Source organism: Grus americana, chromosome 1, assembly GCF_028858705.1.
Source record: "Grus americana isolate bGruAme1 chromosome 1, bGruAme1.mat, whole genome shotgun sequence".
Taxonomy (NCBI): domain Eukaryota; kingdom Metazoa; phylum Chordata; class Aves; order Gruiformes; family Gruidae; genus Grus; species Grus americana.
This window is the reverse complement of record NC_072852.1, coordinates 218,021,459-218,048,913: the sequence shown is the minus strand read 5'-3', so window position 1 is coordinate 218,048,913 and position 27,455 is coordinate 218,021,459. Positions and strand designations below refer to the sequence as shown.

The 27,455-nt window shown below is 52.3% G+C and overlaps 4 protein-coding genes across 13 annotated transcripts in view; 3 read left to right on the top strand and 1 right to left on the bottom strand.

The window, feature by feature from the left end:
- Positions 1 to 16,530, top strand: part of C2CD3 (C2 domain containing 3 centriole elongation regulator) — a 52,836-nt gene extending 36,306 nt beyond the window's left edge. For 4 of the 7 annotated variants that reach the window (XM_054835243.1, XM_054835226.1, XM_054835235.1 and 1 more), the window contains 6 exons: positions 215 to 315; positions 1,211 to 1,387; positions 2,335 to 2,552; positions 5,506 to 6,541; positions 7,221 to 7,323; positions 14,510 to 16,530. In XM_054835243.1, coding sequence (XP_054691218.1) covers positions 215 to 315; positions 1,211 to 1,387; positions 2,335 to 2,552; positions 5,506 to 6,541; positions 7,221 to 7,323; positions 14,510 to 14,644 — 1,770 coding nt within the window. In that variant the 3' untranslated portion in view covers positions 14,645 to 16,530. The other 3 variants (XR_008578264.1, XM_054835263.1, XM_054835252.1) reach the window with 3 other exon arrangements.
- Positions 16,531 to 16,949: 419 nt separating this feature from the next.
- LOC129209965 (mitochondrial uncoupling protein 3-like) lies at positions 16,950 to 19,739 on the top strand. Of its 3 annotated transcripts, none has more exons than XM_054835325.1 (7): positions 16,950 to 17,095; positions 17,442 to 17,580; positions 17,748 to 17,958; positions 18,256 to 18,453; positions 18,673 to 18,774; positions 18,854 to 19,034; positions 19,237 to 19,739. In XM_054835325.1, the coding sequence occupies exons 2-7, from the start codon at positions 17,455 to 17,457 to the stop codon at positions 19,340 to 19,342; spliced, it is 924 nt and encodes a 307-aa protein (XP_054691300.1). In that variant the 5' UTR covers positions 16,950 to 17,095; positions 17,442 to 17,454; the 3' UTR covers positions 19,343 to 19,739. The 3 variants fall into 3 exon arrangements, with proteins under 3 accessions (XP_054691300.1, XP_054691318.1, XP_054691309.1); XM_054835334.1 differs by having other exon boundaries at positions 16,985 to 17,122; XM_054835343.1 differs by lacking the exon at positions 18,256 to 18,453.
- Positions 19,740 to 19,978: 239 nt separating this feature from the next.
- LOC129209952 (dicarboxylate carrier SLC25A8-like) lies at positions 19,979 to 22,249 on the top strand. Of its 2 annotated transcripts, XM_054835301.1 has the most exons (4): positions 20,784 to 20,851; positions 21,497 to 21,632; positions 21,731 to 21,938; positions 22,110 to 22,249. In XM_054835301.1, exons 2-4 carry the CDS (start codon positions 21,507 to 21,509, stop codon positions 22,172 to 22,174), a joined length of 399 nt encoding a protein of 132 aa, XP_054691276.1. In that variant the 5' UTR covers positions 20,784 to 20,851; positions 21,497 to 21,506; the 3' UTR covers positions 22,175 to 22,249. The 2 variants fall into 2 exon arrangements, with proteins under 2 accessions (XP_054691266.1, XP_054691276.1); XM_054835291.1 differs by having other exon boundaries at positions 19,979 to 20,851; positions 21,497 to 21,938.
- A 609-nt stretch (positions 22,250 to 22,858) lies between these two features.
- Positions 22,859 to 27,389, bottom strand: DNAJB13 (DnaJ heat shock protein family (Hsp40) member B13). Its single transcript, XM_054835313.1, has 8 exons — positions 27,185 to 27,389; positions 26,827 to 26,930; positions 26,376 to 26,537; positions 26,001 to 26,158; positions 24,569 to 24,682; positions 24,260 to 24,373; positions 24,088 to 24,164; positions 22,859 to 23,554 (listed from the first exon to the last, which is right to left on the bottom strand). The coding sequence occupies exons 1-8, from the start codon at positions 27,250 to 27,252 to the stop codon at positions 23,401 to 23,403; spliced, it is 951 nt and encodes a 316-aa protein (XP_054691288.1). The 5' UTR covers positions 27,253 to 27,389; the 3' UTR covers positions 22,859 to 23,400.
- Between the last annotated feature and the right edge of the window lie 66 nt (positions 27,390 to 27,455).

Sequence of the window (27,455 nt, the reverse complement as noted above, 5' to 3'; positions counted from 1 at the left end):
ATTATTCTTCGGTAGTGGGAGGGGGAATTAACAAATGTTTCTGAAATAAGAGTGTTGTTAAATGGTACTTTGGTTCAGTGCTGGAAAATCTTTTGAAAATTTAAAGCTATTTAAAAAGCTTAAAGTTTTGTTTGTTAGCTCAGCAAGATACTACTTTAATTTCTCTGTTTTCTTGCTATGAAAGGTTCATGTGTGGTGTTCCTCTTTATTCTAGGTGAAGCCCAGCTTTCCAACATTTCCCAGTAATGCTACAAACTTTTCCAAGCAGATGTTGAATACCTTGTCAAAGGAAGTCAGTGTTCCTACTCGAGAGCGGTAAGTCAGCCAGCTATTGGTCACTTTGATTGTTTTCAGGGCTCAGAAATCTCCCTCTCTGAAGGCTATTGACTTTTCTAAAAAAAATAACAAGCCCTGTCAAAAGTCCTTCCCTGATTTTGGACTTAAAGATTACACCAAATGCCCTTTACCAGTGAGAGGGTGGCCCAGGAGATAGAAATCCTGAGGCAGATACCTTTCTACAAAACTCAGATTTTTGTCTCTTCTCACTGTTTGTTTCATTTACACCCTTCTACATCAAGATTTACACTGTGCCGTTGCTAAAACTGGCAGGTGCTTCTTCCAGGCCTTTATAAGAATAAGGGTTGTGTTTGGTTTTATTTTTAATAAGGATAATAAGAGGAAGTTAGAATAGAGCATTACTGATACACCCCTTTATTTTGCTGTAACTCCTGTCCATGGCTGGTGAATGGCAGCTGGTGAAATGCTGTGATATTGCACATTCCAGGACTGGGATTGTCAGATATCCTGCAGCAATTCCTGCTTTTTCTCCCTTAAAACAAGCACCAATGTTTCTATATTTAACTAGCAACATGTGAGAGAGAGCATTTTAATTCATGATGTGTTTATTTAGCATATGTAGGAGATTATACTTTTCCTCTGTGTGTCTCTGAAGTTTAGAGGCACCGTGGGCCACCATCTGTGGTCTGAACAGACATTGCAAACTCCCTGTCAGCCACACTATTAACCAGCGCAGAGAGTTTACTTTATTTTAGTGTCAATCTGAAACAGTAAATGCCATTCTTGATGACATTTGAAGGAGCTAGTTTCATCCATCAGTGGCTTTTTAATGCATTTAAAGATGTTGGATATTCTTAGTTGGCAGACTTTTCACAATTAGAGATTTCAACCTGTTTTCTGTTGTTAAACATAGGCCTGTTTCTAGCAGAATTAGCCCCCCTGGAACACACGCGCCTCGTCACGAAGAGCATATGCAGAACGTGCGCAGATTTCACGAATCCCTGCAGCAAACGGAAGGGAACGCGCACCGGCCGGCAAAGATGGACTCGTTATCTCTGTCATCACGCGCTTCTCTTCTAACTGCTCTCAGGTAAAGCAGAGCTATAGCCAACAAGGTAATTCAAAGCCTTAGGTTTGCAAAGCAGAGCTTGAAACTGAAGAATTCTTGTGTCCAATTTTAAAGGAAATGAAAATATACAGTAAGTGATTAAGAGGTATTAGTGCGATATCAGTGTCAGGATGAGATTGGAAAAGCAGGAACTAGGGGGACAACTCTGCATTAGGACTGAGGCTCTGGCAATGCTGTGAGTCTCTGAAGGGAAACGGCAGCAGCGGTGTTTCCAAATCTGGATGGAATGCTTTGCTTCATCCATCCGTGTACATCTATAACGCAACACACGCTTAAAGGCGGTAGTCCTCTGAGTTAGTTTTCACAGGTACAAGAACGAGCCTGTAAGCATCTTCATGGTGCATGGAGCAGGATGTCCTTTCCCAACAGGATGCCTTTCTCCTTACTAGGAGCACTTTTCTCTTGACTAGATTCTAGATTTAAATCGGGAGAAGAATATTTATTATTTGTAGGAATATAGGACTGAAAGAGACTTTTTGAGTCATTCCATCCCTTCCTCTGCTATCTCAAGCAATATATTCTAAAATCCTTAGACCTTAAGCAGGTAGAAATCCTCAGATTTTTATCAAGCTCAGTCATAAAGGCAATTAATATTGTTGGCTTTATGACTTCTGTTGGGAAGGTCATCTCAAATCTGACATACTTTGATTAAGTAAGTTTAAGACTAGCTTTTTTTTTTTTAACTTCCAGACTGAGTTTCATAGCTAATTTGGCATTTGTTCTTGAGTGTTACCCTCTTGCTTAGAGCAACCTCAACATTTACCTGCTGATCTATTTTCCAATAATAACCCTTCATCTTGTATTTGCATATTTACGTGCTGTTGTCTGGAATGATACAAATAGAACCAATCTGCCACAGGCTTTTTTTTTTTTTCCCCTCTTACCAAATTTCTTACCGCTGCTTACAGAAAAAACTTGAGCGAGCTGGATGAGGTTCAAAGATACTTCAGTCAGAAGCTGACCAGGTCTTTTCCTGACCTCACTTATGGTAACGCATCCAAACCAAGTCATGAGGAGCATCAGAGTGATCACCGGGTCTTGAGGAGCAGAGAAGTGGATCCTAGTGCATGCCATCTTTTGGAAAAATCTAGTCAGTTGGTGTCGCAGGTCAGCAGCCTAATCAATGGTAAGTTGTTACTTGGTTTGAATTTTTTTGTCAGAAGCTGCCTTAAAGTATCTTCAAATTTCTTACGTAACTGGGACCAGTTCCTGGTGTTGGTAATCAGCATGTGTAGTGTTGGGAGAATGCTTCAGAGAGACTTTCAAACTCCTGTCAGTAATGATAGTGTTGAACTGAAACATTCAGAAGGAAGAAAGTTCGCCCATGCAAACTGCATGAAGCTCAACAGGGCCAAGTTCAACAAGGCATGAAGTTCAGCAAGGCCAAGTGCAAGGTCCTGCACATGGATCGGCACAATCCCGAGTACAGCTACAGGCTGGGCAGAGAATGGATTGAGAGGAGCCCTGAGGAGAAGGACTTGGGGTGTTGGGGGGTGAGAAGCTCCACATGACCCAGCAATGTGCGCTGGCAGCCCAGAAAGCCAACCGTGTCCTGGGCTGCGTGTCCAGCAGCGTGACCAGCAGGTCGAGGGAGGGGATTCTGCCCCTCTGCTCCGCTCTGGTGAGACCCCCCCGCAGTGCTGCGTCCAGCTCGGGGGTCCCCAGCACAAGAAGGACACGGAGCTGTTGGAGCGAGTCCAGAGGAGGCCACGGAGATGATGCGAGGGCTGGAGCACCTCTGCTATGGAGACCTCAGGCTGAGAGAGTTGGGGTGGTTCAGCCTGGAGAAGAGAAGGCTGCGGGGAGACCTTAGAGCCCCTTCCAGTCCCCAAAGGGGCTCCAGGAAAGCTGGAGAGGGACTGGTGCCAAGGGCAGGGAGTGACAGGCCAAGGGGAATGGCCTGAAGCTGCAGGAGGGGAGATGGAGATGGGATGTGAGGCAGAAATCCTTCCCTGTGAGGGTGCTGAGGCCCTGGCACAGGGTGCCCCGAGAAGCTGTGGCTGCCCCTGGCTCCCTGGCAGTGTTGAAGGCCAGGTTGGATGGGGCTTTGGGCAAGCTGGGCTAGTGGAGGGTGTCCCTGCCCATGGCAGGGGTGGCACTGGGTGGGCTGGGAGGTCCCTTCCAACCCAAACCAGTCTGTGGTTCTATGATTCTATAAGATGAGATGGGAGTTAAGGCCCTCTCAGGATGGTCTAAATTGTACTTAAATTTCAATGTCTGTTCAGTAGAAAAAGGGAAGTCTTGCAGAAAAGCAACGCACAGAATGGTACTGAGCTGAGTCTGGGGTTCTTTGCTAATAAGAATTGGCATATCTCTGGTTTCAGGTGAAATTTATGCTTTGTGATGAATAGCTAAAATAAAGGTATTTTGGATAGGTAAGATGAAGCTCTTAGTAAGCTGCTTCTTTTCCGTTTATCACATCAAATACATTTTCTCTTTTAGAGGCATCAGTGCAATTAACTTTCCCTATCATTAGTGCTGTTGGACACCGAATGACATCCTTACTAAGGATGGAGTATGCCACAACAGGGAAGGGAACCATATCTCTTGTTTTCAGATATATGGTTTTTTCACTCTGCTTGGCGTTTCTAACCAGCTCTTCATCTCAGCACAAGCCTGCTCACGGATCGCAGTTAATTTAACGTTAGCTTAACTGTTCACGCCGCTCTGATTTCATGCCACAGAGATGCTGCAGGTAGCAAAATGACTGGGAAATCAAATCCATGCTGGTGCTTTTAAAATAATTTATCGGAGTAGAGAATAAACTGCGGCAGTTGAAAAGTTATTCTGTGCTGTTCCTGACTGTGGCTACCCACGGGGAGGCAGCGCTTCCAAGAGATGGAGTTGAAGGGCACATTTCTATTATGCCAGAATTTGCCATTCTTGTATCACCACCTTGATCTTCTCAATTTTTTTTCCTTTTTCTTCTCCAAGGATTTGCTCTTTTTGTTCCCTTTCTCATCTTTATTAATTGTTTTTAGTGCTGCTTTATATGCTCTCCTCTACAATCTGTCTCCAGCTCTTCCCTCTCCTTTTCCAAATGGCCATTTCCTTATAGCCAGACTTTTTCTCTTGCCTCGGAGTAGCAGTAGTTTGTCATTTAACCTAATACTGGTGAACTAATTTCTCAAAGAATGCAAGAAATGAATAGGATCTGCTAACTAGGAACCAAAACCAGGTGATTGCGGCTTTTTAAAGAATTTGTAAAATCCCCAGAGGTTTTCAGGATTGCATAGATTTTATTAATGTTTAGGCTTCTAATCCAATCACCTTTTTTCAGAGCCCGTGTTAGGACCACGGGCAGCAATTTGTTTTCAGACTTTACGATTTTACCACCACAACTGAGCAATAGTCCTGAGTGACTATTTCAGTTTTACAAATATTTAATTAACAATTGTCTGTTATTTGATTCAAGTTGCTAAAATGAACTGGAAAATGGAGAATAACGGTAGAAACTGTGTCTACTGGCCCCCTACATAAAACAGGGGAAGCTATGAGAGGGAAAGGTGATTAGATTGTCCATCTTTTCTGTCTGGATTATTCCTGTCTCCTTCCCACGTGGTCTGAACTGTCCAAACTGGTTTTAGCCACTCCAAACAACACGTATTTTTTGCTTTAGATGTACTCTTTATATCAGAGTATTTTTACTGTCCGATTTTTTTTCTCTTTACATTCATGTAGATATTTCTAGTTATCTCTCAGTAATTTCATCCTGGATATTTTTTTTTTCCTCAGCATTTCTGTTCTTCTCCTGGCCTTGTCAATGGTAAAGAGAGCAGAATGTGATCACATCAGCAGAGCGTTTGACAAAGTTGTGCGTGATTAACTTCTGAACATTCTTGCGTATATGATTTTCTGCAAAAAGCCCAAATAAATAAGATAAAAGGTTGTGGAGTCTCCTTCTCTGGAGAGATTCCAAACCCGCCTGGACGCCATCCTGTGCAACCTGCTCTGGGTGATCCTGCTTTGGCAGGGGGTTGGACTAGATGATCTCCAGAGGTCCCTTCCAACCCCCACCAGTCTGTGAATCTGTGAATTGTTGCTCTGTGCATTTACTGATGCTGTTTTCTATTCATCAGACTTACAGACTATAACTAAACAGTCTTCAACAGTCCATCAAGACAGCGGCGGAAAGCTGGGTGCTACGCGTGTACCCAACCAGAAGGATGAAGAAGCTAGATCTGAAGTATGTCAAGGCCGACTTGAGTTGGACTCACGCAGCATTTGCAGTGATACACAGCAGCCGTGCTCTTTTGGGAGACCTGTGTTTGAGAGACACATGTTACATGAATTTCTAGATCAAGCCATCCCTGATGACAAGCATCCTTTGCCAACGGACTACATCCAGGAAGATGAGGGTGCTTTTGCCGTCCAGCCACATAGTGAAGAAGAATATGAAGAAGACATTATAGAACCACGAACTCTTAATGAAATAACAACCATAACGGACAAAACTAGTCCTTGGTCCAGTGTGCTATCTGAAGTGGAGCAGGGTGACCAGCAGCCCATAGACTTGGGGCCTGAAGATCAGCACTCGCTGGATATAGAATATTTGCGAAGAGGGAACAGCAGACAGAGCAGCACCTTCTCCAGCATACTACAAGGGGACAACCAAAGCATGCTCACCGCCCTTAGCCCATGCGTTAGCCTCCATGCAGGTGAGGGCAGTCCTTGGGCAATAACAGACAACTTTCAGAGCTTGGATAGTGGCACAGAAGCAACGGAGAAGGAGCTGTTTCAGCCTGCTCGTTTGTCAGAAGTGCGTCAAACAGCCAGTGGCCCTGTAGAAAATGGAAATTGTGACTGGGATAGAGCATCAAACACTAAACCAACAGAGCAAAATGTGGAGTTTCATAAAGCCTCCAAAGAACTGCAGGCATTTCCAGGAGACGTTGGTTTGACCAATTTAAAAACCACAGAAAAAGAGGAGGACGAAAATGGTGAGGTTGTAAACAAAGATCGTCAAGATGAGGAAGAAAGTGGTTCGAACGAGATCTGTGTGAGGAGCGTATCAGCCCAAGCAGGCTCAGAAGAAAATAGTGAAAGCTTTTCTGATGACAGTAGTGAAGACCCACTGGAAGAGTCAGACAAGTCTGTCAAAGCAAAAATTGTTTTGTATCCTTCTTTTCCTCTATTCTTAAATGTCTTTTGCCTTTGAGGAGCGTGTCTCACTTGGTTAGAATCTCGCTGGCCTCAGGAAAGAGAAATTCACTATGTGGAGCTCTTCCCTGGGAAGTAAGTCTGGAATTGGTGACCTGGGAAGGTGTTGGAAGACCCTGTTACGTTGTGTTTCACACAATGTAGTGATGACTTCCTTGCCATTTGTAACCAATAGATTCTGTGATCCGTGACAGTTATTTCATTTTGGGTAATTTCAGCGTGTCTTCTTGCCTTTTTTCCCCATGTTGTTTTTCTCTGTGTATTATAGGTTTTGCATTTCTTCTGTATTAAAAGAAACGTAGTTTAATTTGCTTTTAAAATACTTTCCCACGTTTCTTGCACAGATCTCAAATCTTTCAGTCAGTTTTACTAAGTTGTGTTGGAATTTTTGCAGGATGAAGTACTCTACAAATATGTGAGGTATTACTGTAAAGCAAGATTGTGCCCCATGCTTTGTGAGGCCAGGGGAGAGAACCAAGTGTTCGGAACGATAGAATATTGATAAAAATGAATGAGACTCACCGTCAGGGATCCATTAACGGCTGTTACAGTGGATTATTCCCCATCTGCAGCTTCTGTGGAACTTTGGGTGACTACATGCTGTCAACGGTTGTTCCTTAACAGTCCTGCTCAGATCCGATCCTGTTGTTATTCCCAACTTCTTCCTTCCACCTCAGCAGATGGAAGCCTCCATGAGACTGCTCAGCATTTCTTCTCATCCTTCCACAGCTCTGAAAGTAAGTATGGCACATCCTTTCCTTTATTGTCCTAGCTTAGTGGAGGTCCTTCGTTAAAGCAGGAACAAAATTACTTCTCCCTTTCTTTGCCCGTCAGCACTCAGGTTAGAGGTGATGGCTTCCATATCAAGTCAAGGAGGATCTTTCTGATATCTCTTCGCTCTGTGAGAATAATTTTCAGCGTTCATGGCTGCATCATTGGTGATAATTACACATTTATATTCAGTTTGTCTATATATAATAGAGAATGTTGCTCTTCTCCTCCACTGGGGTCAGTGGACGTGGCCGCTGCTCACTCCACACTCCTTTGGGCTTTAATGTGAGGTAAGGTGCCTAATTTCAAGGTGACAAGCTGTAACTTGTAATTATGACTTCAACGTATATCTTTTAAATGAGGATGAAATGAGGGCGTTTGCAGCAAGAGAGCCTCTCCTTGAGAGCGATCAGGTAACTGTTCTTCGACGGAGAGAACAGTAGAATAGCTGGAGTGAGCGTTCCTCGTACGGGAAAGCTCTTGATTGCTTTACTGTTTTATAGGTGGTTTTATGTGCACAAACATTTGTTTACCGCAAGAGGTTTGTGGCTCAGTTGTTTTGAGGTCTACATCTTACTTTTTTCCAGCCACAGCTTTGCTATGGTTGTTGATGCCAATCTGGGTACTGCAGCAGCTGGGCTGTTTGTTTACCACTCCCAGGAAAGATAATGCACTGGTTCCCCTCCCTGTGACCTGGGAAACGAATGCTCTAAGGAACATTTATGTCATCGGAAACAGCTTGCTTGATTAAACACAATAGAAACAGGCAGGGGCTAATAGCTCTGAAGTAATGCAACTACTTGAAATTAATAAACATGTTTACAGCTCAGGTAAAATACCTGACTTTTTGCTGGTTTGTGTGGTAAAAACGATATTTTTTTTCTGATTTACATAATATTATCTTTCCCTAAAGCCCTTAAAACTTGTTCCTGATGAAAGTAGAGATCTCCGTCAGAGGAGTCTTGGGCATAGTATGCTTCAGGTTTTTGTATCTAAGATACATCTTGATTATGACACCTAGACCGCAGTGTGTCTTAGCACTTGTTAAGCATGCTTTTCCTGCTGCGCCTCAATATTTTGGATGAAATCAAAAGCAGAATCTCAGCTGTGTTTCTCATTTGGAATCTCCTTCAAATTCTCCTCGTTCCCTTCTGTCCATCACTGATACCCCCTTCCACTCCGTCTCGATGTCATGCCCCCTCTTCTAAGTTTTGCTTTCTCCGCAGAGCTAGCTCCGGTTCTTCCTGTGGAAGCACCGTTGTCTCTGTGCGTCTGCAAATCATCACTCAGACCTCAGGTTTAACATTAATATTAGTATCAGCTTTACTTGAATTCCCTCTCTCTGCAGTGCTAAGCTTAGTAGCTACAAACATGCTCCTGAAAGTGATTAATAATTAGGGAGCATATTAGCAAGGCATTATTTGGATGCAGCTGACCTTAAACCAGCTTAATTCCGGGATTAGCTACATCTAATCTTTCGCCGTAGCACTTGTAGCCAGGACTCAGTTGTGCCTTGTGTTGCACACCCGGCGTTAAACATGCTGTATGAAGAACAAGAATTTCCATTTATGCTGACGGTAAAATGTAGTTCAGGAAAACTGTTTTGTCATAGTTTTGTTCTTAATTAGCCTTAAGTTTCTAAATCTGGGTTGGTTTGGTTTCTGCACAGTTCAGCAAACACCGAGCGTGACAGGAGGGCTGAAATCTGAGCTGTTCTCATCCAAAGATCAGCAGTCCCTTCTCGCTCCCGTGGCAGCTGGCAAACCTCTCTCCTGGCCTCCCTGGTGTTCCTGCCACCCCTCCCTGTCTTGTCCGACTCCCTGCTTCCCCTGTCTTCCTACGCAAAACGATGACGAACGGCGAGAAGGTGAAGCGGGCAGTCATGTCAAAGGAGCTGGCAGCATTTTGAGACAGAAGGGTCGTCTCAGCTCACGCTGGGAGGACACGGGGATCTGAGAAGGTGCTGCAGCAGCTCAGGCCTCACCTACCAGGGACCTGAGTTTTACCAGAGCTTCACAAAATCTAACACTTTTGAACCTTTTTTTCTCTATCACGTCAGACTCAGGCTTCCAGTTCTTGAGGTCCTTCCCAGCTCTCCTCTTCCTCGAGGATCACCTCCTGTCCTGTCCGATCCAGCAGTCCCGCCTCGACTTCTGCTACTGTTCAGCGAGCAGCTTTGCACTTTTGTCCTCTCAGTCCTCTTCCAGGCAGTTCCCGATACAACTTAGGGAAAAATCATCCAAGTTCATGGCCAAACTTAACAGCATCCAGCACTGTACCAGATTTACTGCAAATCTACAACTATTTTTAAACCAGTCAGAGCCATCGCATAGGTGGCCCAGATTACTATCCAAATCTTATTTCCGACTGTGGCCCCTCGCCTCCCTTCTCCTCCCTCTTCGCCTTTACTGCGTTCATCCGTTCCATACGATTTTATGTGCTATTGCGGATTTTTTTCAGGGCAAAAATTTAATCTCTCTGGGTGTGTTTCACACGGAGGGCACTGCAGCGTTGATTCTGGTTAGGGTTTGGGGCAATCAAATGTGATTCCAGTGAGATGCTGGCTGGGAAACCCGTATTAAGGCTTGCTGCCTTTCAGAGTTGGCCCAGTCTGCTGGGGATGGAGCTGGGTTTTTTGGGGGCAGGAGGAAGTATTTAAAAAATGGGAGAGCTAATAAACTTTTCATTAAAATATTTTTATTTTTTTTTTCCTCCCCTCACCTCTCCGAATATTCAAAAAGGATAAGAAACTTAAATGGAAACCAGTTTTACTCAGAATAATTAATATTTGTATATACATAGATTTACCTTCAGTGTAAATTAGAAATAACACTTTTATAACACCGACTTAGGCAGATTCAGAATACCAGGCTTTTATCTGTTCTAAAAATGTGGACGGTGGCTGAACAGAAATCCTGACATTCTCTTTCATTTCCATGATCAGAAAAAGAAGAAAAGCTGGCTATATTCTTCACGTCCATTTTGGAGTTACTGGCTGTTGTCTGTGAATTGATAGAAACCTTTTCCTGTCCAGAAAGCAGAAGTAGGTACAAGGTCACTGCAGGGGTACGTTGTAGCCTATTAACACAGATTTGTTTTCATTCCTTCATCACCGCTCGAACAAAATTAGCCATTCTTTGACCTTGAAATAAGCCATCCCCCCAGACCTATAAAATGCTGTTTGCTTTACTCCAGTCCCTGGCACACGGCAATTAGATAATCCTCGCCTGGTTTAAGTGTCCTGCCGTATCACTGCCGTTTCTATAAAAAGAAAAGTGAAGCGTGGTCCGTGCGTAAGTCCTCTTTCCTCTTGAATCTTTCTGATTAAATGCGTGTGCTTCGTGGGTGAACATCAGATACTCGGAGTCTGTGACTGCGTTGGCTTAGGGACGAGAGGGAAAAACCTGCTCAGGTCGTAGTTTGAGCTGGCAAAGTGTTTTCGGAGGCAAGGAATCGTGTAAACACGACATTTCAGATGCGTGCTCTCGAAACTATGGAGGAGGTTAAAACTCTGTTTGAAACTGCCCATTCGATGTATCAAAGGAGCAGCTTAAAAATGCAGCATTGAGGCTAGAATGTCTTGCTAAATGCTATACGTGCGAGAAGTTTGCATATTACAAAGAAAACTAGCTTTATATAGAGGTAACTGTAGATCTACAGACTTCTGATCCTCTGCGTGAGCTGTTAACTGTGCTTTTCAACTTCTCTCCTTTTGATTCACACGTTTGCATGTAGAATAGCAGCAAGAAGAGCTGCTAAACCTTTCCTACAGCTGGAAGTTCACTTTTAGGAATGTCCTTGGGATAGATAGGTGCATCTTAACACCTCCATATTGCTGCAAGTGGAGATGGCGGTATGAAAATTGGAGTATTTTAGCCACTTCTATCTGAAACAGCTTGCAAGTGGTCTGTTCTCCAAGCACACCTCATTTACTGACAGTCAGGAGCGTACAAACTGCCGTCCATCGCCTCGGTGTCATCTAATAGCAGCAGACACCTGCTCTTCAGTCGCATTCGTGCTCTTTCGGGGTATGTTATTGCCCTGATGGCAAAATGTGAACAAGGGGCAGCATTTTCTGCTGCAGCCTCTGGCCAACTGGACCAGATGGGGAACAACTCAGTTTGTGACGTGTCTCCGGCGTCACCCATAGCTGCAGAAGTACTGTGGCACCTCTGGATCGTTAACTCTAAGAACAAAGGAGAAAATCTTGTTTAATTTCTCCTTTAGAATCAATTTTAAAAATTCTTACAGCCAGGATAAGATTATTTTACAGCTGTTTTGAGTCCCAAAAAAAAAAAAGTCCTTTCATTTCTGCAGCTGTGCTGCCGTCTCCAGTGGACCTGGGATTCTCAGGGCAGTTTCATTCACTTTTCCTTTATCTTATCCCACACGGACTGTTTCCTTCTCTTCTGAGTTGCAGGGCTTGCAGCTGCTCCCACTGAAATTCTTCAGAAATGTTCTGTTGGGTCAGTGAAAGCCACCTGCGTTTATTCCTTACATTCAAAATGTGAGTTGCTGTGCACGACGATGTGTATGGCACGAGTACCCGTGTGAGGGGAATTGTGAGAGGTAGGAAGTGCGGGTTCGTGACCCTTTGAAATAGAGTTAATGGGATGATTCGGGGAATTTGATAGAGACACGTTGCTACAGTATTAAACCTGCTTCTGTTTTATTACCACAATTTGTTCCCGCAAGGCTTTCACACGCACGGAGGTGTGCAGACAGTCTTTTTTAGGTGTGTTAGTGGTGTAGCCTGCTCCGCAGTAGAACAGGGTGCTTGTCAGAGGACAAACAGCTGCATCGCAGCTGGAAGGAAAGGAGAGTTTCTGAAGTACGGTGCCAGTGCAGAGAAGCAGCGTGGGGTTGTTTAGCTGCAATTTGGCCGGCGTATTGGCTTTAAGAGCCAGAATTTCCTTGGGTTTTTTGGTTTTGTTACAGTCATAGACCTTCCTGGGCCGAGGGATAGGGCAGTCCGTCCTAATTCTTTGTAAATACGTAAAACCGGTGTTCGGAAGCAAACACTGCTTGATGTGCTAAAACCAGAAGCCTTTTACCAGTCCTCTGAGCTTTCCCTTTGAATATTTTTCTCTATGAACTGCTTGCAAGTGCTCTACAGAGATCAGGGAGCAGCACAGAGCCAGCGTGAGCTGGTTACTGCCCGTCTCCAGCCACTACTAATGTTTCAGCTGTTTCATAGACAGTTGGCACAGAAAACAGCGTGGGAAGAATAAAGCTACTGACCCCGGTCTTCTCTGACAACCTTGAGCAGAATATGCTGTTGAAGGGAGGTGGTTTGGCCAGCAAGCATCTCTCTCTGCTGGTTTTTAAGCTTCTAATGTTGCCAGATCTGCATTTAATTTCTCTCCGCTTCTTATATTTTGGTTTTGGAAAAATGGTCCTAGAGCAGCATTAAGGAGAAAGAAAAACAAAGCAAGGAGTCTCATAAATATTAATGTTTGGGGTTTTTTTTCAGTACAATAAAAATGGGCACAGTTTTAAAATAATACTGCCCTTAGCTATTTTCCTGAGTACTGTTTGAAGTCTTTTGCAGCACTTTTCACACAATTTATACACTTAGCTGGGTGAATCTGGGAGATGGTATTTAGGAATTTATGCCTAGCTTGTCGTAAGCCTTTTCTGCACCGTTGGACGTGAGCCCACGTGAGCTGTTCCCACCCTTGTCATTCTTTTTATTAACCAACCAGCCAGCGACCACAACCATCATCTTTGTGAGCCTTGATCCGTCTGTCTCCCGAATCTTGCTGTGCTGAGCAGGCTGGGTCAGCGTGTCTGAAAAATCATCCTGTAGGAAATCTTGGCTCCAGCCTCTCTCTCTCTCTGTCTTCTCTGCATAAATTGTAGCTGATGTTAAATTAGCTCATAATTAACCTCTTGTGCTTTGCAAACACAAGTACCCCCAAGATGTGTAAGATCAGGGTGTGGTTTTTAGCTACAGGCTGTTATTCCATAAGGGTCGTCACCAGCGATGCTGTCGCAGGGCTGATATGCGATGCACTCATCATCTGACCCTGTAAATCCCAGGTAACCAAACACAAGAAATCTCCGAACCCACTTATTCCTAAAAAAGCCATTTCCCTCCCCAAACAGCACACGTCAAAGCAGGGAGCGCACAGGAACAGGATCCCGGCGCCGTTTCTCTCGGGAGGGAGCCCGTCACCTCAGGGGACCTTTCCACCGCGACTGTGCCCAGCGAGGCCGAGCCCGGCTGGGACGCAGAAGCAGCCCAGCGATGTAGGTGAAAGGCCGGACCGGCGGATCGGCTTTCCAAATCAAATCCCGCTCTCCAGGAGACCTTCCTGACCCCGCAGCTAATGAGCGGCGTGTCCTAAAACAGCACCGCTTGCTTCAGCCTCTCTCGGTGCTTCACGGGCACGACCCGGCTCTAAACGAGTTGGGGAGAGGTTGAGGGGTAGTTGCAAGGGGTTTTTTGTACGCTGAAAATATCCGTATTTAGTGCTACTGTAATATCTGGGAGGAAGCCTGACTGCTGGGAGGCTGCGTGCAAAGCAAGGGTGGTGTTAAAACGCTGAAAATGGTGATTTTAATTTTGTGGGCTGCTGCTTAGGGGTCCCTGCAGGTAACTGAGACTGGCCGGTCTGATCCGTCAGCAGGTTTGGGCTTGTCGTGTAGGAGCCTCGCCTCTCCGTTGCAAGGTGCTTTGGGTTGTTAGGCTTCTGCAAATTAAAAATAAAATAATAATTGAAAACTAAAATTCAGAGAGTCAGAGCTCGGCGAATACTCTGCTGTCATTCTTTTGGCTTCATAGAAGACGACTTGTCAGAGCCAAACTGTGGTTTTGACCTTTTTAATTTTGGTTTTCAGTTTTTGCGTTCTGCAGCACTACTACTGTGCTGAGCAGGGAAATATTTCACCATCGTGGGGTTTCTCTTCAAATGGTTGGAACAAACAGGGTTTTTTTTTTTCCAAACAGTTGCCTCTCGGTGTACGGAACAAGAAAAAAAAAATCCCTCTGAGCAGAATCAGTGAGCAACAAGAAAACACATCGTTAGGGTTTTTTTCCTGTGAATCTGACTTCTCGTACGCTGCACGAGCTCAGGGTTTGCTGCGATCAGAAAACAGGCACGCGGCAGCGCGGGCAGGGCTCTAATGTCTTGGTCCTTCTCTCCGCAGAGCGGAAGCGGAGCTGTGCCGGGGGGCATCCCGTACCGGAGGCCGAATCGTCCCAGGCCCACGGCCGATCTCTCGGAAGAGGAAACCAAAAGGATCGCCAGGATCTTCTCTGCTCAGTTGTCCAAGCAAGAATAACGTTGGCTGCTTCCCGAGCCACGGCCTGACGCATCGGCTGGGTTCTCCAGGGAAGGGGAGATGGAAGCCTGTTAATTAATTTGTCTAATTGGTGTCCCGTTAGAGGGACTTAAAGCCTGGTGGTGAACCAAGGGGAGCTGCGAGACCGTCGTGTCTTGCAAGGGCAGGTCCCCGACGAGACTCGCCGCTTTGGGTAACCAGTGGGCTGTTACCTGCTCTCCAGATACTCAGTTTCTCACATTTATTCAGGTGAAATTTCTCTATTTAATCAATTTTAATTTTTTTTTGAGTAAACACAAAGCATCCCATTTTGAGACAGCTCCTTTTTTTTCACCCAAAGGATGGAGAACGTTAGAAGGTTGCCATCCCATCGGCGAGCAGAGAACTGTTGCCTCCCCGCCAGTGCGTGCCGTGGATGGGGAGGGAAGATGAGCTTTCAAAAACACTTGGTGGGAAACATAATGTTCTGATTCTATACACATATGTGCCCAAGGTGCTTGTGTAAATACCCAAGGATGCTGTAAATACTGATGTGTGTACGAATGGATTTTACTAGATTTTTCTAAATTATTTTTGTACATTTTTATGTCAAATACCTTTCGGATAACGGACTTTGAGACAAACTCAGCTGTTATTTTTGTACTGCTTTTCACCCCCTGTTTGTATTTCAATAAAATTCCTATGGTTTCTTGTCACCTGGTGCGAAGTGTCCCACTGCCAGGTCACGAGCTTCTCGTTAACAGGTGGACGGGACGACTTCCCCGGGAGCCGCCAGCACCGGGAGGGAGAGGACGTCGCAGAAATCCTTCCTGGAAGATGGTGCGGCTGGGGGGGGGGGGGCAGACGCAAAGGTCGCTGCTTTGCAAAGTAATCGAATATCGCCGTATAGCGCAGCCCACGTGGAACGAGTCAGACCTCGGAGGCGAGCGAATACTCCGAATTAGGCAGAGCTGCCTCTAAACCCACGCGTCCAAACCGGGATTTAAGGCACCGAAGCGTCAGCATCCCTTTTTCCTCCCACTTCTGCCGTTTTGTTTTTCACGGGGGGAATCCTAAATGCGTAATTCGCTGCTAATCAACTTATTCGTGCTGGGGAGTTAAACCCCAGCGGTAAAACCTGGTCTGCCCTGCCTGCATGCTGCCCACACGCTGCCTGCAGAGCTCCAAGCCTCCTGCGAGCTGCCCGAAGCGGGGCCGGGCTGGCTGGCAGCCCTGCCACCTGCCTCCACAGCCCCGATCCTCTGCCCTGCAAACGCGTCCCCTTTCCCTGCCCTCCCTTGGGAGGCAAACGCGCCGGGCGTCCCTGAGAACGGGAGCGACGCGAGGGCTTCCTTCTCCCGCTGCTGATCCCGGCGGCGTCCCCAAAAAACTCAAGTGGGATGCTGGCTGGGTTGGGAACACGGTGACAGAGGTGACACCATTGACTCCCAAGTTAGTCCTCGGGGATGAAAGAAACAGCTTCATTCTCTTGCATTTAGGTCAGCGGTGGAGCACGGCCGAGCTCTGGCCAGGAAAACAAGACGGCAGCCAGCCGGGGAGGGACGTCGGTGCCGGACGAGCGTCTACCGGAGCCCGATCGACGGAGCAAAGGTGGCTTCGGGGTGACGAACCAGCTCGAAATCTCTCTTGCGTGTTTATGCTCAGGGCAAGCTCCCACGGAAGAGCCTGTACATCGACAGGGATGTGCGATCCTCCGTGAGCACGTCCCTCTGGGGTTTGTGCCCGCAGTGCTAAACAGCTCAAAGGGTTAACCAGGCGGAGTTTTAAGAAAACGGAGGAAAAGGGGCATTTCTTGAGGTGTCACCCCCACCCTTGGCCTCCAGCCTTGTCCTGAGCCCCGTCCCTCCCGGGCCGCAGCCCCAGCCCATGAACACGGGCTGGATTTGCCTCCGTGAGCTCGGGTGGCATGTTACACCACGCGGAGGAAATCCCGCCGGTAAACAAGCTCGGCAGCTGCCCGGGATGAATTACAGCTGCATGGTCCGTGCCAGGGACAGAGGGGTCCGACCTGCCCCGCGGGGGGAGCGCTCGGTGCTGCGCTGCCTCCCAGCCGCTCGCTGTCAAAGCCTTGGGCAAGTGTTTTCTGCATCTCCTCCTTCCCAGAGTGCGTTTAGGTTAAAACCCCCAAATGATTTCCCCCCCCCCCCCCCATCCCTGAGGTCCCACCAAAAAGGCAGGACCACGTCGTCGGGTGCTTTGCTCCGGTGGGTGCTGGTGGTCTGGGCAGGACCCCGAGGGCTGACGCAGCCACCGCGTCAGGGGTGGCCCCATTCTCACCAGCTCAAATGCCACCGGGGGAACTGGGTTTCGCTGTCACCTGATCCCCGCGGCTGCTGGAATGTCCTCCCGGGTGCTATATTAAGGGGGGGACAAGGAGCTGGCCCTCAGGACGATGGCTGCGCGGAGAGGGGTGTAAGGCAGGAGCCGGGACGCGGTGCCGAGGTCCCCACGGTGAGGCCACGGGGGACCCAGCCCCAGGCAGGTCACCCTGGGGGAGATGCCATCACTGAGCCCCCCCCACACCCCCACACCCCATTTTGGCCGGGGCGGAATAGGGGAGGGTGGGCAGTGGTGAATCCCACGCCAGCCCCAGGCTGAGCGAGGAAAGCCCGTGCCTCGATTTCCCCCGGGACGCAGGCGAGGAAATGCGGCAGGATTTGGCTTTCAGGATTGTCCGAAGCCAGCCAGAGCCACCATGGCACGTTGTCACCTCTGTCCCAAAACCGGACACCTCCGTGAAGTCCCGTCCGATGCAGCATCCCAGCCCCCCCCCCCAAACTCTCCCCTTTCCTTCCAGCCCCTCCACCACGATGGTGGGTCTGAAGCCCCCCGAGGTGCCCCCGACGGCCGCCGTGAAGTTCGTCAGCGCCGGCATGGCTGCCTGCATCGCCGACCTCTGCACCTTCCCCCTGGACACCGCCAAAGTGCGGCTGCAGGTAAGATCCGCTGCACACCCCACACCCCCCCCCAAAAATCCCACAGGTGGGGGAGCACCCCGCAACAGTGGCCCCCTCCCACGCCAGCTCTACCCCAGAGCTGGGGACATTTTGGGGGGGGGGGGGGGGGGGGAGGAGGGCAGGGTGACGCAGTCGGTATCCTGCAGATCCAGGGCGAGGTGCGGATCCCCCGGAGCACCAGCACCGTGGAGTACCGGGGTGTTTTGGGGACACTGAGCACCATGGTGAGGACGGAGGGACCCCGCAGCCTGTACAGCGGGCTGGTGGCCGGGCTGCAGCGGCAGATGAGCTTCGCCTCCATCCGCATCGGGCTGTACGACTCGGTGAAGCAATTCTACACCCCCAAGGGAGCCGAGAGTGAGTGAGGAGCCGGTTGGGACCCCGTCCCTGCGCACCCCCGTCCCGATGCACGACCCTCTCCCAAGAGGGGCACAGCCCACCCCGATGGGAAACAGCCCACCCTGGGCAGAACAACCCTCCCTGGCGTGCACGGCCCCCCAAACTGCACACCCCACCCCCCCACTAAGCCCCCCCACAACCCCAGGCCACTCACCCCGGGGTCCCTGCAGGGTCAGGGGTCCCGCCACAGCTGGGGGTTCCCACACAGCTGGGGGTCCCCGCAGGGCCGGGGGTCCCAGCGCCTGCCCTCTTCAGGCACAGGGCTGGCAGCACGGGTGCTGGCGGGCTGCACCACGGGGGCGGTGGCAGTGGCGTGCGCCCAGCCCACCGACGTGGTCAAGGTACGGTTCCAGGCCAACGGGGCGCTGCTGGATGGTGCCCGCCGGTACAGCGGCACCATGGATGCCTACTGCACCATCGCCAGGGAGGAGGGCGTCCGCGGGCTCTGGAGAGGTAGGGACGGATGGGGACGGGGGACAGGGAGTGGGGTGGGGACAGGGATGGGGATGGGATGGGGGACCAGGATGGGGATGGGCATGAGGAGAGGGACAGGGATAGGCAAGGTAATGGGAACAGGGATGGGGACAGGGACAGCAGAGCTGGGGCACCCATCCAGGATGCTCCAGGAGGGGATGTGACCACCAGCCCCAATGCCACCACTCTGCTGCACAGGGACGCTGCCCAATATCGCCCGCAACGCCATTGTCAACTGCGGGGAGCTCGTCACCTATGATCTCATTAAGGACGCACTGCTGCGGGCACAGCTGATGACAGGTGAGGACGGTGCAGGGGAGGATGTGGTCAGGCACTGTCCCTTTCCCCATGACCCTCAACCCCTGGCTCTGTCCCGCAGACAATGTCCCCTGTCACTTTGTGGCTGCTTTTGGGGCTGGTTTCTGCGCCACGGTGGTGGCGTCACCGGTGGACGTGGTGAAGACACGGTACATGAACGCCGGCCCCGGGCAGTACCGGAACGTGCTCAGCTGCCTCCTCGCCCTGCTCATGCAGGACGGCCTCGCCGGCTTCTACAAGGGGTGAGTTTGGGGACGTGTCCCCCACTGAGCACCACCAAACTCAATGCAGTGATGTGGACCGGCTCCACTTCACACCGCGACATCACCTGGCGCACCCCAAATGTCCCAACCGGTGTGCCACCAGCAGGGCACCAGGCAGGGCTTTGGGGACCGCAGGGGTGTCCCCGCAACATCCCTACCAGCACCGCTTTTCCCGGCGCAGATTCGTCCCTTCCTTCCTGCGGCTCGGCTCCTGGAACGTGGTGATGTTCATCTCCTACGAGCAGCTGCAGCGTGCCGTGGCGCTGGCACGGCCAGCCCAGTCCTGACTCCTCCCGCCCCGGCCCCTCTCGTCAGCGTTGGCGAGACACGAGAGTAAATTATATTAATTGCTGAAGCGGTGAGGGAGCAGCAACGCCAAACTCTCCCAGGTCGATGGGGTCCCACTGAGAAGGACCGGCGAGATGGAAGGAGAAATGATGTTGTTTGCGGAGAACTGTGGGAGAACGGAGGTTTCCAGAGAGAAGTTTAGGGAGGAAGAAAAAAAATGTTTACAGTTTTTTTGGTCCAGCTGGGCAGCGCTTCGCTTCCCGGCAGCGGTGGGAACAAGGCGGGAGCAGCGCGGGCAGGTGGGACCGAGTCGAGGGCCGGGGGGATGCGGTGATTCCTGTTGTTCCTGACTAACGCTTCCAATAAACCGCCCCTATGGGGTCCGATCGCAGCAGGGCTCAGGGCTCTCTCGCCTGTTTTGGGGGGTTTAGGGTTGTTCTCCCGGCCCTGGGGTGCCACTGGAAAAGGCAAACCAGGCCTTATCTGAGCGCAAAGGAGGTGTTTGGCTTCCAGGGTGTCACGCGTCATCGGGGGTTGGCTTCAGCAGAGAGGATTTCAGTGATTAGGGAAAAAACCCCCAAAACAACAACAAAACATCGAAGCACGTGGGTGCAAAGAGCTACTGACCTTCCCCCCACCTCCACGTGGGAGACAGGCACTCCCACAGCCCAAGAAGGGCTCAGCCACCTGAGATGGGCTGTGGAGCCTTGATGTCACGGTGATGGCCGCGCCCAGCTCCCCTTAGCCGGGGGGGACCCTCACCTGTACCCAACCTGCCACCGCCGGGGCGCGAACCTGGGGCCTTCCGCGGTCCCTCCCGCCGCCGCCGGGGCTCGAACCCGGGTCCCCCCGCCCCGGGGCGGAGCGGCCGCGCTATAAGAGCCCGGGCGCTGCGGGGCCCCGCGCCCCTCCCGCTCTGTCCCCGCAGCAGCAGGTGAGTCCCCGGGGGGACCCCTCCATCCCCCGTATCCCCCCCGGGCTGTGCTGGGGACCATCCCCGAACCTCCCCCTGTCCTTGCTGGGGGACCCTTGCACAGGGTCTCTTGGGGACTCCCATGGCCCCTCCTGGGGAGCCCCAATCCCATTGCCGGGGCCCCCCCACAGTCTCCCCAGGGAGTCCCCTGTCCCCTCCCAGCTGCCTTGGGATCCCCCATCCCCAGCGCCCCCCCCATCCTCCTCCCAGCTGCCCCTGCCCCATCAGCCCTGAGTGGGGTGCAGGCAGGGGGGCTCCCCCCTTCCCCAAGCCCCTCCACACAGTGGGGTGTAGGGGGCTGCCTGGCCACAACCACCCCCCATCCCTTCAGGTGGGGGCCCCAACCTGCATCCTCGCACCTCTCAGGGGGCTGCAGCACCCACAGCGGGCAGCTCCCAGCCCTCTCATCCCAGGACTGCGTGAGCCTGAGTCGTCACCCACTGCCGCTTTCCATGGACAGGCAGAACCGGGGAGCAGCCGCCCGAAACACCGTCAATGCGTGGGACGCCTTCAGGGAAGCCTGAAGACCCCCGAGGTACCGCAGCTGCCACATCTGGGGTGCTCGGGGTGGGACAGTGCGGGGTGCTCACTGCCCTGAGCCCTGTGTATGACACCACTCTGCACACCCCAACTGGCTCGACAGCCTCCCCGGGGGCTGTTCTGGGCTGTGTCCTCCCAAAAACGTGGGTGAAAGTGGGTAGAGCTGCAGCGATGCCTGGGGTGACCCCGTTTTTCCCACCGCCAGCCCTGGGAAGCGCAATGGGGCTGAGCCGCAACGCTTGGGGAAGGCCGGACCCCCGCGGTGTCAGTCTGGAAGTGCAGGTGGGGAGAGGAAGAGGGTGGGGAGGCCGAAGCAGACAGGGTCCCTCGGCTTGGTTTCACCCTGCTCTGATGCCACGGGGGAGGTGAAACCCAGATTTTCTCCCATTCTGCTCCTGAAAAGGCTGTAAGGGGTGTGTGTGTGGGGGGGGTGTAATGGGCAAATCCCGGGATTTGTGGAGGCAGTGGGGATGGGAAACGGTGTGACTGTGGCAGCAGGCAAGTGAGCTGATGCCCAGAGCCCCCGAAACACTGACCAGTGCCCGGGGCAGAGCCCCAGCTCTCCCAGATGGGACAAACCCCCTCGATTTTGTCCCCTCCCGCCCCACACCCCTTCTCATTCCTGCCGGCCACTTGCCAGCACCCACATCATGGTCGGGTTCAAACCCCCCGAGGTGCCCCCGACAGCCACCGTAAAGTTCCTCGGGGCCGGGCCGGCCGCCTGTGTGGCCGATGTCATCACCTTCCCCCTGGACGCCGCCAAAGTGCGGCTGCAGGTGAGCCAGGCTCCCTCACCCTCCTCACCCCCAGCGCCAGGAGGGGTCTGTGGTCACGTAAATCCTCTGGCCCCCCCCCCCCTTTGCTCCCCGCGCAGGTTCAGGGGGAGGCGAAGCTCGTGGGTAAGGGGCCGGCGGCGCAGTACAAGGGGGTCTTTGGCACCATCGCCACCACGGTGAGGACGGAGGGACCCCGCAGCCTGTACAGCGGGCTGGCGGCCGGGCTGCAGCGGCAGATGAGCTTCGCCTCCATCCGCAGCGGGCTGTACGACTCGGCGAAGCAATTCTACGCCAAAGGGTCGGAGCGTAAGTCCCCAGGCATGTGGTGCCGCTGCCGGGCAGCCCCGCCCTGGGCACCAAACCCCTTCGGTCTCTCAGCTGTTCCCACCTTGGAACAGCTCAGCATGGGCTGGGTGATTTATTTTTTTTTTTAAATAGTCTTTTTTCCATCCCCCCCCCGCCCTGTGCTCTCTGCAGGTGCCGGGCTGGGGAGCTGGCAGGGGCCATGGCGGTGGCCTTCGCCCAGCCCACGGAGGTGGTGAAGGTGCATTTCCAAGCAGGCAGGGAAGGCGGCCGGCGCTACCAGGGCACCATCGATGCCTACAGGACCATTACCAGGCAGGAGGGCGTCCGCGGGCTGTGGAGAGGTGGGTGCAGCCCCCGGGAACCCCACCGGGACGGCTGCTCTAGCACTGCAGTCCTGACCCCTCTGGTTGCTGCAGGAACGTCCCCCAACATCACCCGCAGCGCCATAGTGAACTGCGCCGAGCTGGTGACCTATGATCTCATCAAGGACGTGCTGCTCAAATCCCACCTCGCCAGCGGTGAGGCCCCCGGCTCCGCTGCAGAAACACAGCTTGGGCCGTGCAATTTCCATCCCAAGCATCTGCCTGGGCTCACACCCCGTCTGCAGCTCTCGCGTGGCAGATAACCTCCCCTGCCACTTCGCTTCTGCGCCACACTCGTTGCCTCCACCGTGGACGTGGTGAAGACGAGGTAGGTGAACGCTGCTGGGGGGCAGTACGGGAACGTCGGGAGCTGCACCCTGGCCCTGCTCAGAAACGAGAGGCCCGAGGCTTTCTACAAGGGGTGAGGAGGGGTTTGCCACCCTTTTCCATCCTCTTCCAAAATGCAGCCGCTTCTGGGGTGGAGTAACGGTTGCTCTGGGATGGGATATGCTGAGCCCGGGTGCTCCGGCAGGTTCGTGCCCTCGTTCCTGCGGCTCGGCTCCTGGAACGTCGTGATGTTCGTCACCTATGAGCAGCTGAAATGGGGCCTTATGGCCACGAGCAAGAGGTCCCCTCCTGGGCCCGACGCTGCCATCACCACCTTCCTGGTGGCACCTCACTCGCTGACATCAAAGGGGATCACGTCTGCCAGATCCCAACCAAGGAGAAAGCTATAGTGAGCAAAGCGAGACTTTGAGTAAATCCTGTGGTTTTTTCTTCCCTGGTTTTGGTCTTTCCCTCACCACCCTGCACCCAGTCGCCCCCAAACCCTCGCTGTTCCCACGCACGAGTTGAGCCGAGAGTACTGTAACCCCCCCAAAAAAATCCTCCATCACCCTCTGCATCACTGTGGTGCTGCTGCTGTGGGGTGGCATCTCCAGAACAGAGTCCAGAAAGCAAGGTGGATCCAAGTCCCAGGGGAAAAAAAAGCCTCAAGGGTGGTGTTTCCAGGTCCCCAGTACTTGGAACAACCTCTGCCCAGTCACAGTGCTGGCTCCAGAGCTTTATTGGTGGGAGGAGAAGGGGAAGGTCCTCATCCCCTAGGACAGGAGAGCGCTTTTCAAGAGCAGTTTCTTCTCAGGCGTGAGCTTCTTGGGAAAGCAGATGTTGAAATAGATGAGGAGGTCACCCTTGCGCCTGGGGTCCTGGAGCAGCGGCATCCCCTCCCCTGGCACTACCTTGCAGTACTTGGGGCTGCAAAGCAAAGGAAGGGGGCTGAGAGGAGCCGCAGGACGATCCCGACATGGGGGCGACAGCACTGAGCCCCGATGTGGCCACACGCAGAGCCCCACGCAGGCTTCTGCGCAAGTTTGCTCCTCCAGCTTCAATCGGTGGCCTGCTCTCCTCTTCCAGCCCCGTGTCCCCACGCCCCTTGCCCTGCAGGCTCTACCATCCAGCCCTCATCTCACTCGTGTCTTCCACCCACCCACACCAAACCATCTCCTGGCCTCTGCTACCAGCAACATGGCCCCAGACCAGAAGAGTAGCCCATGGTGGGCATCAACTTCCACCAGGCTGGGACCCCCCAGGCCCAAACCTGCTGGAAAAGCTTTTGAGGCACCCCAGTAATTCAGACAACGGGGATGAGCTTGGGAAGTGCCGAGGAGGAACACTGGCAAACACTGAGGTTCCTCCCAAACGCCCGTTCATCTCCTCGGCCACCAAGCTCTGCAGAAAGGCCCCATCTGACCACCCAGCCCACCAGCAGTTTGCCCCATGGCACTTACTCCACGATATCGTTGATGGGGATGTTCAGCAGCCGCCCGTCCAGCGTCCTCACATCCACCGTGCAGCCGATCAGCGCCTGCAAGGCAGGGAGAGGGACCCGGGGCTGCGTTTGCAGCCCCGGAGGGGAAACGTAAGCTGGGGCGGGGTCCGTCCCTTCGCTTGGCTCTTTACCTTCCCCAAGGGGATGGTGGCGACATGAGTAAGGTTGTCGTCGGCTCTTTTAAACCTCGGGTGGATTTTCTCTTGGACAACAAAGGTGATGTCAGCTGGAATGACATTTGGGCCCTAAAATTGAGAGGGGGAAAAAAAAAGATACCTGGAAAGGGCTTGGTGTAAGACAAATGATTATATAAAGGAAATACCGAATCGCTCTGCTAGTTGTGCGACCAACTGCCCACAGCCTGCAGAAATGGGAAACCTGCAGAGTGCGCAGTCAGTCCTGAGGAAACCTGGCCCAGAACTTCACACCACGGTCATTACCTGGTCTCCTTCCTTCTCAAAGGTGATCCTGGTGCCCTGCTTCCACCCCGGCTGCACGTCGATCGTCAGGATCTTATCTCTGATGGTGCTCGTTTGACCATCTTCATTCATCACCTGGAGGGTGGATGAGGGGGTTAGAAGAGCTGGGTCATAGAATCACAGACTGGTTTGGGTTGGAAGGGACCCTTAAAGATCATCTAGTTCCACCCTCCACTAGCCCAGCTTGCCCAAAGCCCCATCCAACCTGGCCTTCAACACTGCCAGGGAGCCAGGGGCAGCCACAGCTTCTCAGGGCAACCTGGGCCAGGGCCTCAGCACCCTCACAGGGAAGAATTTCTGCCTCACATCCCATCTCCATCTCCCCTCCTGCAGCTTCAGGCCATTCCCCTTGGCCTGTCACTCCCTGCCCTTGGCACCAGCCCCTCTCCAGCTTTCCTGGAGCCCCTTTGGGGACTGGAAGGGGCTCTAAGGTCTCCCCGCAGCCTTCTCTTCTCCAGGCTGAACCACCCCAACTCTCTCAGCCTGAGGTCTCCATAGCAGAGGTGCTCCAGCCCTCGCATCATCTCCGTGGCCTCCTCTGGACTCGCTCCAACAGCTCCATGTCCTTCTTGTGCTGAGGACCCCCGAGCTGGATGCAGTACTGCAGGGGGGTCTCCCCAGAGCGGAGCAGAGGGGCAGAATCCCCTCCCTCGACCTGCTGGTCACGCTGCTGGGGATACAGCCCAGGACACGGGTGGCTTTCTGGGCTGCCAGCGCACATTGCCGGCTCATGTCCAGCTTTTCATCTACCAATACCCCAAAGTCCTTCTCTGCAGTGCTGTCATCCCCCCGAGGGACAACACAGAGAGGTGATCTGTGACACCGAGGTGCCCAAAGAGAGGGAGTTACAACTCCTCTGCTCATCCAGCCACCTGCAAGCCACTGTAGAGGAGAGCGAGGACAGCTCATACTCCACAGCAAGGCAGCTGCAGGTACAAATGAGATCAGATTGAGGAGGAAAAACTCAGGGCTGGAACCAGGAGATTGCAACAGTGAGAGGAGGGATGCAAGTCCCTGAGAGCACAAAGGAGACACAGCCCGATGTGAAAATGAAACACTGTGGGAGCCCAGAAAATGCTGTGCTCCCTCTCTGCCCGTCTCTAAAATCAGCCTCTCCTTCCTACCAGCTTTCACATCACCTCTTGTGCTTGACCTTTGTCAAGCCAGGAGAAGAGGGTACCGGTTCAGATCCTGACATCATTTGTGTTTGGTTTGGTTCAGGATCCTCTCCACGGCACAGACGTGGAGTGTCGTGGTCTGTTGAGCCCCTCGAGTGCGACCAGCCCTAAAGCCTGAGGCTCCGCTGCTGAAACATCCTACACCGAGAGGAAAGTCCAGCCCAAAATTCCCCACCCTGCCGAGCACACACCCCATTCACCCACACTGCCCCTACCCTGCGGGAGATCTTGATCTTCTTGGTGCAGCCATAGAACAGGTCTTCAAGGGAGAGGTAGAGATCTCGCACGATCGGGGGGTCTTGCTTCATCACTCCTCGTCCTCGCAGCCCTCCAAAGGGCAGAACCAGTTCCGAGCCATCCTCAGCAAAGAACTCTACATGGGTGAGCAGAGTGGGGTGTCACCTCACTTGGAGCAGAGGTCAGGGTTCCCCTGGGGTCTCCTTATCGTGGAAGCCGAGCATCCCAAATATACCACTCAGAAACCTCTCATCTGCTCTGCCTGGAACCATCTTCCCCCTCCAGTTGAAGTGTTTTTCTCCAGGAGTGTTTTTATCTTGCTCATGTGTGACAACAGTCTCGCCCCCACCTACCCGCAAAGGGGTTGTCTCCACCAAAGAACTCCTTGAAGACTTTGTCAGGGTTGTTGTGAAACACGTAGCCCGCGGTCCAGGGGTTCTCGCCACCAAACTCCAAGGGGATGCCGCCTTTGAGACCCTCTTCTCCAAACTTGTCGTAGATTCCTTTCTTCATGGCTTAGGGAACAAAGAGAAGCTGGCAACAGCCACAGTCTCCCACACAGGGAGACTGCCGGAGATTGGGCAGAGACTGGAGAGGGGGTTCGCTCGCCACCTTGAGAGCTGCAAATTGGGATGGAAGCAGGAATACCTGCCCGCCATCAGCCTGGCTGTGGGTCACAGAGCTGATGCCACCTCCCAGGGGTTCAGACCTCAGCACATCTCTAGCTAGAGCAGAGACGTTTCACTCCCAGTCCAGCCCCTCCTGCTCCCAAACTCCGTGGAAGAGCAGTGTCTCCCCACTTACGATCGCTGAGCACATCGTAGGCCTCTGCCAGCTGCCTGAACCTCTTTGGCGCCCAGGGCTCCTTGCATTTTAAAGGATGGTTCTTTAAGGCCAGTTTCCGATAACTGTGAAGGGGAAAGGACAGGAGAAACCAGCCTTACAGGCAACCCACCCTGGGCTGCCAGGACACCCCCAGCCCAACTGCTTCCTCACAGCTTCCTCCAGGCCTTCCCCCCTCCCCGCCTCAGACCCCTGCTGTGGAGAGGGGGGCCACGCACAGGGCCGCCCCCATTCCCAACACCACCTCCCGGCCCCCCAGGCCGCTCCACCACCCCAGCAGGCCCCGGGGCTCCCCCCACGCAAGGCCGGCGCCCCTCACGCCTTCTTGATGTCTGCGTCCGTGGCCCCACGGCCCAGCTCCAGCACGGCGTAGTAGTCCTGCCCCATGGCAGCCCCGCTCCCCCGTTGCTATGGACACGGCACTTCCGGTCTGTGCCGCGCAGGGCACTATGGGAGTTGTAGTTCTCCCGCGCACTCCCGGACTCCAGCCACCCCTCATGCCCTTGTATCCTTCTCGTATTTTTTTTTTCTTTTAAAATAAGTTTTCTTGAAAAATTTCTTTTCCACACACGTGGTATCAAAGCAGTTGC